Source organism: Folsomia candida, unplaced genomic scaffold (genome assembly GCF_002217175.1).
Source record: "Folsomia candida strain VU population unplaced genomic scaffold, ASM221717v1 Fcan01_Sc036, whole genome shotgun sequence".
Taxonomy (NCBI): Eukaryota; Metazoa; Arthropoda; class Collembola; order Entomobryomorpha; family Isotomidae; genus Folsomia; species Folsomia candida.
In genome coordinates this window covers 55,985-69,858 of record NW_019091228.1, presented here as the reverse complement: position 1 = coordinate 69,858, position 13,874 = coordinate 55,985, and the positions used below count along the sequence as shown (strand labels likewise).

Sequence of the window (13,874 nt, the reverse complement as noted above, 5' to 3'; positions counted from 1 at the left end):
GCAACTAAAGGGATGGTCACGCTGCATGGGGAGCTAGACGAGATTGTCGTCGTTTTCAGGGGAACTGTTGCCATAACTAATTGGATTTTGGACTATGCAACTTTTCCAACACCGATGGGACACGACGGGATTGAGGTCCACACGGGATTTCTGCTGGACTTGATGTCAATCTATAATCCGGTACGCACCGGGGTATGCTACCCCGGGTTTTTCGGGTTTTTCGGGTTTTGGTGGGTTTTGGAGGTAGCAAAAATTAGCAATACCCAAGGGTAGTCGGGGCCTTCCGGGTTTTCAAATTTTATACATGCTACAACAGGGATTTACTAACAATTCTAAATTCAATAAGGTCTTAAAATTAAATTAATAAGCAGCTTCGTTGCGAAATTGCTGAAAAAGCAGGCTCACATGAGACACTTGTCCCGTTTGCCCCCAAAACCCCGACTACCCCGACTACCCCCGACTACGCCGACCACCCACACTACCCCGACTACCCCGACTATCCCGACTACCCACAAAAGCGAGGTAAAACCCAAAGGTATGCAAAACCCCGGGGTTTTCCTTACCCTGACTCCCACTTCCGCTGGGGTAAAATTAATGTTCTTTTGACGGATTTCTTTTCTGCCAATCTATATTAAATTTTGACCAATGAAATAGCTAAATTTACCAAACTCTTGGATAAAATATGTATAAGTTTTACATTATTTGGTGCAAGCAGCTTTGTTTCTACAGGTTGTACAAAAGGTTGGAACTTTGCTTGCCCAGAATCCAGGATTTCGTGTGGTCGTAACCGGGCACAGTTTAGGTGCGGCCATGGCATCTCTTTTCGTCTACCTGATGACAAGTCTGGACCAATTCCCTGACACGAATTATGTCCTGATCACGTATGGTCAGCCTCGAACGGGAAATATGGAATACGCAAATTACATGAATGCCCTCCCCATCCCGATGGCTAGAGTGGTGTCGGGGTAGGTACAATATTGCATTTAGCAAGGTTGCCCCGGTTACTACACTCAAAATAAGGTAGTAATGAATCATTACCATGCGGAATGACTGTGACGTCGGTTACGATTGGTCGTAGAAATGGTAATAATAAGTTCAGGGAAATTCAAATTTAATACATAATGGTATTACACTTCCTTAATACTTGGTAATGAATTTGAATTTCCCTGAACTTATCATTACCATTTCTACGACAAATCGTAACCGACGTGGTAGAGACACATAGTGATTCCGCATGGTAATGATTCATTACTACCTTATTTTGAGTCTATGCATCTGATACGCTGTATACTCAATCTTCTTCAGATACCCTAAAGAAGAAGGCTATTCAGAAGTAATATTTTAGAGTCTCCGGCCGGCTTACCTGGTTGGGTATTCTAAAATTCTCGGTTGGATATTCAAAAATAACCTGCCAAGTAATTTATAAAGCTGTGAACAAAACACTTCCAACTGATTGATCAAAAATCTGATTTATTCACCAGGCGAGACCGGTTTCGCCATAAAATACAGCTTCTTCAGGCGTGAATTGGGTCTGATTTAACTATTTATAAGTTGTTTAGAAGTTGTTTAGAAGTTTCTCAGACTGTTTTTTGGCAAGTATGTTCAGTTTTTTATTACAGATTCTAACCTTGCAAAGAAATTTGCAAGCTAGAGAATTTTATTCTCACCTTTACTTGGGAAAAAAATATTTCAAAGGAATGTAAACAAATGTGGCAAAATTTCGTGCGAAAATTATTTACAAATTGTAGAGTAACCTTTGGAAAAAATTATCTATATTTCCCCGATGTTTTCCACCTTGCCGGGTAGGGTACCCGGGCAACATTCATACTCGGCCGAGGTCCCCGGGCAACCTTAAAATTAATTGTATCGTTTTTCTTATATTTTTTACACATACAAATTTACGAATTTCAGCGCAGATAAAGTCCCACACATACAGATAATTCCGAAATACGTCTTAGGAATGTTGAACCTCCCGACCGGCATCATGTACGTGCATCACGGTCAAGAAGTCTGGTTGAGTGATAACGAGATATACTATTGTTCGAAGCAAGTCTACGAAGATCCCGACTGTTCCAACTCGGTGGGACGAAATTACCACCTTTTAGACCACCTACACTTCTTCGATGTGAACTATTCCCTCTGCATATTTGTCGAGGGATGGTTGAACGTGGATCTCCTCACGGTGCCGGGATTATTCACCCCGACAAATTTTATCCCTCCCGTGCCCACCTTTATGAAAGGGATATTGACTGGGATCGTCGAAGGCGGGTATCAAGGCTTGTTGCCGGTTGTGGGTTGACATATGTAAAATTGGTGAACATTTCAAAATTTGTGAATTAAAGACAATAAATATTATATTTTTATTTTATCGTCAAAATCATTAAGATAATTTCTCATCCTGCTGATATTTACCAAATTCTTAACCCAACCTCCAAATTGGAAGCTCTCCGTCTCTCAAGATTTATCATAACATGCCTAAACCAAATAAACCGTTAAACGCATGTAACGAAGGGGTGAAACCGAGAACTTTATAACATTTGTGAGGTAACATATGTATCAAATTTAACATATGGTGTCAGTTAACAGTTAACATAGAGTCATTTAACAAATTCATGTTGTTTGAGGTCAAAATGAATGTTACCATTGAATTCGGGGTTAAATTTCAGTTAAAATTCACATATGTATGAGATATAACGGTTAGTGACCTCCAAGTGACCTTTGAGGTCAAAACAAAGGTCAACATTGAATTCGGGGTTAAATTTCAGTTCAGATTGACATATGTATCAGATATAACGTTTAGTGACCTTTCAGTGACTTCTAAATGACCTTTATATGACCTCTCAGGTCAAAATGGATTTGACCATTGAATTCGGGGTTAAATTTCAGTTAAAATCGACATATGTATCAGATTTAACGTTTAGTGACATTTCAGTGACCTCTAAGTGACCTTTAGATGACCTCTGAGGTCAAAACGGATGTGACCATTGAATTCGGGGTTAAATTTCCTGTCAAATTGATATACATATATGCCATTTGACCTTTAAATGACATTTCGTGACCTTTTGACCTTGAAGGGAGTGACCCTCAGGGTAAATCTTCGAACTTGACCTTTGTTTTTATATGAAGTATTTATGTTCAAAATTTCAAGTCAATACGTTAAACCGTTCTTGAGTTATCGCACGGACAGACTGACAGACAGATGGACGGACATATCGATCTTATAAAGGGGTTTCACCCCCCTACGAGAGAGCGTCCAACGGGGGCGCAACCAGATGCCCAAGCATGGTCTGCAGCAGAAATTGTCGACACAGCCGGGGCCGTGATGGATATCACCTTGTCGCAGTTAATACAAGGAGCGACCACCCCGGAGGACACCGCCCGCTATCGTGCCCTGCGGGATAAGTTTGCCGGCGTTTGGCTTAATGCCCTTCCATCTCCTCAACTTGGAACCCTTCTATCCAACGAATCGTTTCGTGTCTCAATGTCCCTCCGATTGGGCTGCGACGTATGGCAACCCCACAAGTGCCCGTGCGGAGCTCAAGTAACTGCGCGAGGCTATCATGGCCTCTCCTGTCGGCGCAGTGCGGGACGTTGGTCCCGCCATGAGGCCGCCAACGACGTGATTGCGAGAGCGCTCCGTTCGGCGGAAGTTCCTTGCATCCGGGAGCCGGCGGGATGCTCCACCCAGGATGGCAAGCGTCCCGACGGAATGACGCTTATTCCGTGGTCGAGAGGAAAATCCTTGCTTTGGGATTTTACATGCGTAGACACTTTTGCCTCCAGTTACCTTCCCAACACGGTGCGCTATCAAGGCGCCGCTGCGAGCATGGCGGAAGATACTAAGAGGAGGAGGTACGCCTTCCTCTTTGACCGTTTTATTTTTGTTCCCGTCGCAATGGAAACGACGGGGGTGTGGGGCCAGGAGGGGCTCCTCCTCATCAACCAAATTGGCGAGCTGATAGCCGCAAGAACCGGACAGCCCAATGCTGTCACATTCCTCCGCCAAAGAATCTCGCTGGCTGTTCAGCGGGGAAACGTTGCCTCCATTTTAGGGACACTCCCGGAAGGCAAAGAATTGGAAGATGTGTATTACTTTTAATTTATTTTTTAACTTATTTTGACTTTTTTTAAATGATTTCTTCGTTTTTTATTCAGGTTAGGGATTTTTAATGTACGACTCCTTTGTAGTCAGCTTTTCTGATGTGTAATTTTTGTAATGCGTATGAAATGATAATAAGTGAAATAAAGAATCTACATGCATTTTAGTATTACAATCGATGTTACAATCGATGTTACAACCGATGTTACAACTGATGCTACAATCGATGTTACAACCGATGTTACAACTGATGTTACAACTGATGCTACAATCGATGTTAAAACTGATGTTACAATCGATGTTACAACCATGTTACAATCGATGTTACAACCGACGTTACAACCGATGTTACAACCTCTTTTACAGCCGATGTTACAACTGATGTTATAATCGATGTTACAACCGATGTTACAATCGATGTTACAACCGACGTTACAACTGATGCTACAATCGATGTTACAACCCATGTTACAATCGATGTTACAATCGACGTTACAACCGATGTTACAACCGACGTTACAACTGATGCTACAATCGATGTTACAACCCATGTTACAATCGATGTTACAACCTCTGTTACAATCGATGTTACAACCGATGTTACAATCCATGTTACAATCGATGTTACAATCGATTTTCAATTAATTATAATTAATTATAATCCCTAATTATACAAACTCATCAACGCCTTGAAAATTTCCTCGTGATACAAAATTTCCTTCGAAAAGTTGCAACAATTCCTTAGCAACAAAAAAATTTCCTTAGCAACGTCAAACAATTTCCTTAGCAACATAAAAAAATTTCCTTAGCAACGTCAAACAATTTCCTTAGCAACATAAAAAAATTTCCTTAGCAACGTCAAAAAAATCTCCTTCGCAACGTCAAAAAATTATTTAGCAACATAAAACAATTTGCTTAGCAACATAATGAAATGTCCCTAGCAAGGTCAAAAAAATTCCTTAGCAACGCTAAAAAAATCCTTAGCAACGTTAAAAAATTCTTTACCAACGTCAAAAAAATTCGTCGACAAAATTTAAAAAATTCTGTGATACGTCAAAAATTTTACTTAGCAGCGTGAAAAAAAATCCTTAGCAACACGTAAAAGATTCCTTAGCAACATAAAAAAATTCTGTAGTAACGTGAAAAAACTTCCTTAGCAACGTCAGAAAAACTCCTTAGCAACATAAAAAAAATTCCTTAGCAACATAAAAAATTTCCTTAGCAACGTCAAAAAAATTCCTTAGCAACATAAAAAAATTTCCTTCGCAACGTCAATAAATTATTTAGCAACATAAAACAATTTGCTTAGCAACATAATGAAATGTCCCTAGCAAGGTCAAAAAAATTCCTTAGCAACGCTAAAAAAATCCTTAGCAACGTTAAAAAATTCTTTACCAACGTCAAAAAAATTCGTCGACAAAATTTAAAAAATTCCTGTGATACGTCAAAAATTTTACTTAGCAACGTGAAAAAAAATCCTTAGCAACACGTAAAAGATTCCTTAGCAACATAAAAAAATTCTGTAGTAACGTGAAAAAACTTCCTTAGCAACGTCAGAAAAACTCCTTAGCAACATAAAAAATTTTCTTAGCAACATAAAAAGATGTCTTGGCAACATAAATAATTTTGCTTAGAAACATAAAACAATTTCGTTAGCAAGGTCAAAAACATTCCTTGGCAACATAAGAAAAATTCCTTAGCAACATCAAAAAATTCTTTTGCAAATAAAGAAATTTCCTTAGCAGCATAAAAAATTTCCTTGGTAACATAAAAATTTTCCGCGGCAACATTAAAGAAATCCTTATAGGAACCTCAAAAATCATTAGCAGAATAAAAATTACTGGATGATTTTGGATTTCGATAATAAATATCATAAGACTTTAGTGACTTCCTGACTTAACTGCATTTGCTGTTTGTTTACTTAGAATTATAATTTTCATCGAGTTTAGTGCATCGCGTCTATTATGTACTGGCTTAATTTAATATTCTTGCAGTGATCGTGAAAAATAATTGATGTGGCCCGTCTTGAGGACGGGCTTATAGGCTAGTATTAAGATAATTTCTCAAAATTTGCGGATTCAATTATGCACGTACATTCAATTGCATCTAATTTGCGTTTGTCCAATTTTCCAACGTCGATAATTTTTTACATTGATTGATTACTATAAGTAATAACCTACTACCAATTATTTGATGGGATTAAATATTATCGGAAAAAATTTTATAAAAAGGTTGGGCTTGATGTTAGATACATACATATCTAAATATGTCACAGTTACGTATATACGTTGACAGACTGCAGGATCATTGTCGTCATGAAGGTACATGTTGTCAATAAGTAATTAAGAACCAATGATGTGCATGCTAATTAGTTACGTTAACACGATTAGCCACTTCTCAGCAGTTAAATGATGATCAAATGGGTTATTTAATAAGATCGACAAGTTTTCACAAAGTAGAGTGTGCTGTGTATTTGGAAGGCATTCTCTAATAATTTCACTTTATTTATGTGTGTATCATAGTTTTGAATTACTATATTACAATTCTAAAGTAAGCCAGGCATGAAAAATGGTACTTAATTAATTTCATACGAATGATTATCGTGCCATCGTAAGCATATTCCTAAACGTTCGTTCTAGAAATAACCTAGTTTAAGAATGATTGAACCAAATAACTTTTAATCTCCAATGTATTTCAACTTATTTTAAATTATAATACTACTGATAAGATACATAGATTACTAAATAAATTGATTACTGGACCAAATAAAATATCAGCTAATGAGCCAAAAATAATTCTAGTAAATATTTTTGTTTCTTCTGTGCGATGTCTTTTGTCGTCTTGAATTTAGAATTCAGATCAAACCTTTCATGTTTTTTTATTTAATTTTTATTAAATAGGTTAATAAATGTGACACAATTTGGACAAGTAATGTTTTTTCTGCATCGAATTAAATAAAAGCAAATTTTTAAAAAATATTTGTTGCTTAATTTGGAAAACAATGTAACTTTGTGTAAAGTATGGTTTAAGTCGATTCTATAGTCGATAATATATTCTAGTGGTTTACTTACTCTCTTTCAGATTACAGCTGGATTTGGCGCGGATTTAGTTTCAACAAGTTTGGAGACGTATTTAACCAGACCCTCAAGGTCCTCGCTATCGGAAAAATCGTTAACACTCATCTGGACATTTCCGCCAAGTAAGGTGGATGTGTGATTCTTGATCTCAATCATCATTAACGATTCTAATCCCAGCTCAGAAAATTTACGATTGATCCCACTGTTTCCCTCCAACTGAAGAACCGAAGATAAGATTTTTTCAATATGTGTTCGAATGACGCTCTTACGATCAGTTTCGTCGTTGCAGTCATCTATAGCAGCCCAAAACATTTTAGAGCTGACGAAACTAACTATCTTTGAACAAGCAGCTTTGTGATTTCGGTTGCCCCCTGATTCCTGGATATTTACTAAAAAGCTTTCAATCCAAGGAATCCGTTGTACCAATTTGGGAACATTAATAGCAACTGGGCAAAGTTGATTGGAATTTGATTTTAAAACAATTTCTAAAGCACTCAGAGCTTGTTTCGTAGACATCGGGTGAAGGCCAGAAATATGCTGTCCCGCAGCTAGCCCAACTTCTCCCCAGTGTCCAAAGTTCAAAGAAATAGCTGGAAGGCCTAAAGCGTGTCGGTAATGGGAGAGTGCATCTAAGAATGCATTAGCAGCTGCATAATTCCCCTGCCCAGGAGTTCCAATTAGTGAAGTAATCGACGAAAAGAGTACAAAATGCTGGAGATCTAAATGTTTAGAAAGTTCATGAAGATTCCAACCTCCATGGAATTTTGGGTTCAGAACTTTCTCCAACGTTTCCTTGGTCTGGTTGAGGAATGTGGCATCAGACATAACTCCAGCGCAATGAAATATGCCTCGAAGTGGTGATTGAGGGAATTGCTCCGTTATCCAGGAAAATATAGATTCGCAGTCAGACAGCTTACTTACGTCGCCACATCTCCAAACGATGTTGTAGCCTAAATAACTCATTAAACAATGTGGTAATATAATAAATTAATTTTTGATAACTATCTTATACGAAACTCACCGCGATTTTTCAGCTCATTAATCTCGTCCTGGCGCTCTGAGCTTGGAATATTTCTACTCATTAGGACAATTCGATTTGCACCATTCAGCAACATCCATTTCATTAATTCCCAGCCTATTCCGCCACATCCTCCAGTTATGAGATAACTTCGTTGGTCACTAAATAGTGTATTTTCTTTGTCCGGCATACTAACAACTACTTTGCCAATATGTTTAGCTTTTTCCAAGAAGTGCATTGCATCCACTATTTCCTTGGAATCGAATCGAGTGTAAGGTAAAGGCTGCAATAATTCCGTTGCAACGGTTTCTAGGTGGGACATTAGGGTTGTATTTTCGGCTGAATAAGTAAAATCTTCAATGGAATATTTGACATCCGGCCGAAGTGAAAGGCAGTCTTCTTCTGTCCAAACGTTGATTTTACTCATTTCGACAAATCTAGAAAATTATTTAGAAACTATAGGCTTAAATATTTAGTGCTTACAGCAAGTGTACCTGCCCCCCTTCACAAGACAATTTAGAGATGCTTCCTTAAACCCCGCCCCTGTTAAAGAGTTAAGAACGATGTCCACCCCAGCTCCTCTGGTTGCAGCTTTTACGTCAGATTCGAATGACAAGTTCCTCGAGTTGAATACATGCTTTATTCCAATGATGTGCTTCAGGTACGCTCGTTTTCTCGCACTTCCCGCTGTGGCTATGACATTTGCTCCAACTGAATTTGCAAATTGCACAGCGGCTAGTCCAACCCCTCCTGAAGCTGCATGGATTAGGATTGTATCTCCTTTCTTCATCTTAGCAACAATGTGTAGGCATGGATATACGGTCAAGCCAACAGTTGGCAATGTCGACGCTTCTTCGTGGGTTAAGGACTGTGCTAACTTCGATACCATCTGCAGTAATTTAAATTCCGGCCGGGTTTCACCAAAGTATTAAAAATTGTAACATGTTGTTAAACATGGGGTACTTACTTTTTCAGAGGTGATAATATGCGAAGATAGTGCCACGTTTTGGTTATGACATCCAAACACCATATCCCCAACTTGGAACTTGTGTACGGCATTTCCAGCTCGGCTAATTTCTCCCGAAAAATCTGCTCCAATAATATCGATTTTGTCAAAGGTTTGTGATGGTTTTAGTACTGCGAATATATCACGAAAGTTCAACGAATAAGCTTTAACTTTGATTTCTAGTTCGGTATCCCCCAAATGAGCAACCTGATTCACGCCGATAAACTTTAGATCTGAAATCAGCTTTGAACTGGGAAGCTGTAGACGAAAACTTGGCGTTTGTGGTAGCTCAAGAAAGTGAGAAGGTTTAACCTTCATCAATTGTTGGGTTAGCCGAACTCCTCCTCTGTAGCAAATACTATTACCCCCACTTTCTGCGCTTGGGTTTTCAGATATTTCCTGAATAACATTTTCAATATTCTCGTGATTTAAGGTATCCAGATCAACCAATTTGCAATTTAGGCTAGAATTTTCGGATTTAAATGAACGAAACATTCCTATAAGTAAACTCGCCGTTGGCTGTTCCACGAACTCCTCAACATTCATCGAGACACATTGTGTCCCTTTGCTTAGAAGCAATAACTCCGATAAATTCATTGGAGTCGAGGCGATTGCTTGAAGTAGATAAAACCATTTTTCAATTATTGAATGATGTAAAATCGAGTTCAATCCCCACGCAAAGATTACTCCTTCAAATGTAGGAAATTGTGATAATATGTTCATGAATGCCTCCTTGCTGTCCCCCATCGTTTCAATATATTCGGTTGACATTCTTTTATTTGATCCAATTGCAACTAATGTAACAGTTGTCCCGGATGAGCTGAGCTGTTGCATCAAGTCTCTTGTGAAGGTGTCGTGCAATCCGAAAATCAGCCACTTTCTTGGTTGTTCCACTTTTAACGAAATTGGCATTGACAATTTTGGTACAATGGAATCTTCCCGCCACCCCAATTCAAACAATGTGGACCGTCTAATCCGATTAAGTCGGGAATTTAGCTTTTCGTCTAAGCTGGTCAATCTTGTTGGAAGAAGGTCAATTCCCTCCATTGACGCTAACGCTTTGCCGGTTGAATTGTATAAATGTATTGCTTGAGTTTCATGACATCTTTTAAGGTAGAATTGTAAAGGCGAATCAGTTTGTTCGTTAACGTGTTTCATATTGTAAACAGTTAGACGTCGAATTGCGACAGGAAGTAAAATGGCACCCTGAAAGGTTGATTTGTTTCTCACGGACATTATAGCAAACTGCAGCATACTGTCTAAGACTATTGGATGCACTATGAATTTCCCACCTGAAAAATAAATAAAAAATACTTACTGAGTGAGTCAACCAAAAAGAGACAAATTTGCTCGGTATGGAATTACCAACGTGAGTTTGGTCGAGTTTGCATTCTGCATACTCGTTTAATTTCTTATCAGCCCATCGAGTTTTAATGCTTATAAAGGCTGGTCCAAAATGATATCCTTCTGCGTCAAAGCTTTTGTATTGCTCCTCCATTGAGGGTGATGACGGTGTGTTGTTATTTTCGGATAATGGAAAGAGATCCTTAGCACCGTTTAAATTCTGCGACCAAGATTCAGTAATTGTACCCTCGGAATGTTGTATCCATATATCCGTATCCACAAGGCTGAAAATTTTAACTATATTGCCCTCCAAGACGGTGTGATACGTTGTTGCCTTTGCTGTAACAAGGCCGGGGTTGACGACACTAAAATTTTCAATTGTGAAATGGTCCAAATTTCGCCTGTCGCTGTCTAGTGTTAGGTAACGCGACGCCAAAGTCATCTCCAGAAACCCTGCGGCTGGAATTATTGTAAACTCACCGATACGATGATCCCCTATCCATTCGTTGGACTCAACCGATATAATATTTTCGTATCTCTTTACATTCATTTCCGAAGTCTGAGGTTGTGCTAACAGTCTACCAACAAGAGGATGCAACATGTTCTTCATTGCAGACGAGGAATAGTCGGCTTCAGACTTGAAGGGGAACCAATACGACTTCCTCTGGAAAGGATAGAACGGGAGGGAAACTTTTTTGATTTTGTTAAACCGGTTAATCTTTAAGTTTCCAGAAAGCCGTTTCTCATTCTACTTACATAAAAAACTGTTTTATATAAAAAAAACGGTTGTATCGCACTCGAAAATCCATTTTCGATTTTTCTTTTCAAAAATTCTTTTAGAGCCAGTAAATATTTACTATTAACTGTTTTTCGGATAAGAATTAATTGTTCTGAAGATTTTTTTCGAATTAATGCCTAAATTTAGGTATACTTTAAATTTTATTAGATAATATTTACCAGCTTTTTAAAATTTGGTGTACAACTGGATTACAAAAACCAGACGGAAAACAGATTTTTACGGAACTTTCAATAATTTGAAAAATCGATAACCCGTTTGCAAGTTCTTCCGGTATTGGGTGCCCTATTTGCTGGTTGTTGAGTAAGTACTTTGGTCAACAGCTCTGTTACACTTCGTTGCACAATTAGCGATCTGGGAATTTTTGGCCCCAAAATCACTTGCCCATTCACCCAACACTTGAGCCGGGATGAAATTCAGAAGTCGTCCAAGATTACGAAGTATAAAGTGAGATAATTTTTAATAGACTGGAAAATATATGCATTAGTAAGTTTGCACCTTGTAGATTTGGAGATTAAAAACTTTATATAAATAATGTAAGGAAGGTACCTTAAATAAATTGTGCCACATTGTACAAGGTGTTAGATACCTTATCCGGCTAAATATTTTATTTCCAGGTAAAGTTTCATGTGCATTGTAAGAAGTGGAAGACATTTAAATGCTAAGCCAACCAGAAATCCTGTCAAGGAAATTCCAACCAATTTACTCTTATTTGCTTCCTAAACTCGTAAATTGGATAAGCGTATAAATATATTTTTTCCTTTGTGGACATGCATATTATGACGTAAACGTACTTAGGTGACACCTTAAAAATGAGCTTAAATACCACCAGAAATATTAGAAATTGCCCAAAGTTTGCGTAATTGTGGATTTTAACTGGTTAGGCATTTGAATAAATTTAGCGTAGTACTTCATTTTTTTTTATTCTTAAGATCTTTATTCCTTATTCACAATTCTTGGTATTTATCTGTGTCCATGAGGAATCCTTTCGCTTCTACAGTTCATAAAAAAAGTATTCGTACCCTAAGCATAGGTTTAATGACGAAAGGGATTCGCTGATGCACTTTTCATAGTTGTCAGTTTAACCATGCTTCTGAAAAATTTTCATTGGAATTCACGGTTTTCCAACCTAAATTATCTATTTCGGTGATAAAAAATAACTCGGATTTTCATAATATACATATTTATTTATTTATGCATATACATATATTTTTAAACGAAAACACCCAGCGACATCACTACTCATAAAATGCCAGCGTAATCCCTGTGTGTTCGAATGCAAATTGCCCCATAGAGAAGACAAAGAAGGACGCGGAGTAACTACTGCATGAATGAATGCATGCACGAACATGCTGCTCCCTACTGCATGAGTCTGAACTTCATGTGACTTTCACGTACGTACACTTGCCATCAAACTCAAATTAAATGTTTTAATATATAAACACAGTGTGAAAGTAAATTGAGTGAGTGAGCAGTATACATCACTCATCAATAGTAGTTATCATGATAAGTGATCTTGATAAACACTATTAATTAATTATTTTAGTTTGAGAAACTCAACCCACAGCGAGTGGCATATCAATTCAAATGTATTTTTGACGCGGAATCCAATGCCGTAAATAGCTTGGCGTTAATTGTAGAAGTTAACGGGGTTTATAGAACTTAACGGGAGCATGAAGCGTGGGAATTTAAATAGTTAGATATGCAGTTACTCCCACGCGACGGGAATTTAAGTAATTAGCTATTCAACTACTCCCACAGGGGGAAATCAAATTGTGCTGTGACCAGATTAATTAAAATGCAGCATGACTTGGGCAAACCCTCACTCTGATGTATGTATGTGGTATGACAACGTCTCCACTGGGAATTATTTAAAGTATAGTACGACGGAATTTTCGCTTTGGGCACACCCCCCTATACGCTAGTTTACCAATAAAGTAAACTCACGTGCATGGACGAATATATAGATTACATTCTAAAATATTCTCCAATTTGCTTATCAAAAGTATTTACATATTAAGCGGTTAATCAAAAATAGCTCCGTTATTAATGCATGTTCAAGGTTTTTAAGACAATATTTAATATTCATAATTCCCTAAAACCAGGCTAAACTAGTTATGTATGCACTTTGAAAAAGCGTTATCAATTTTTTCAACAGACAGTAACCTATTTATGTATGTAGGTTTAGAACATCCTGCGAGAACAAAATTACTGACGAACTCTCTTAGAAATTCAGTAGTAAAAAGATAGCAAGCCTTTTCATATTTCATTCACAACTCTGAAAAGGTTGTCTTGATAAGTACTACTGTCTGGTAATAGTTGAATATTAAGTTGTACCCTATCGATAACAATTGTACGGACAGTAACAATATCAATGCCAATCAGTAGCAAGTTTAATACCGAGAAATCAATACATACCTAACTACAAAAATACACCCGATTTCTAAAAGTATGCATATATATTAGCTAAAAGCTCAGCCGACTACTGGGGAAATTAATTAACAAAACTCGTATCAAACAATATTGGTTTTTAT

The 13,874-nt window shown here is 37.8% G+C and overlaps 2 protein-coding genes across 2 annotated transcripts; one reads left to right on the top strand and one right to left on the bottom strand.

Annotated features, from left to right (window-relative positions):
- Positions 1-754: 754 nt before the first annotated feature.
- Positions 755-2,330, top strand: LOC118439469 (lipase-like). The gene is made up of 2 exons (XM_035860792.1): positions 755-965; positions 1,912-2,330. Exons 1-2 carry the CDS (start codon positions 811-813, stop codon positions 2,297-2,299), a joined length of 543 nt encoding a protein of 180 aa, XP_035716685.1. The 5' UTR covers positions 755-810; the 3' UTR covers positions 2,300-2,330.
- Positions 2,331-7,176: 4,846 nt separating this feature from the next.
- LOC110860915 (mycolipanoate synthase) lies at positions 7,177-11,145 on the bottom strand. The gene is made up of 5 exons (XM_022110031.1): positions 10,566-11,145; positions 9,162-10,492; positions 8,689-9,083; positions 8,198-8,631; positions 7,177-8,126 (listed from the first exon to the last, which is right to left on the bottom strand). The coding sequence occupies exons 1-5, from the start codon at positions 11,143-11,145 to the stop codon at positions 7,177-7,179; spliced, it is 3,690 nt and encodes a 1,229-aa protein (XP_021965723.1).
- Positions 11,146-13,874: the final 2,729 nt, after the last annotated feature.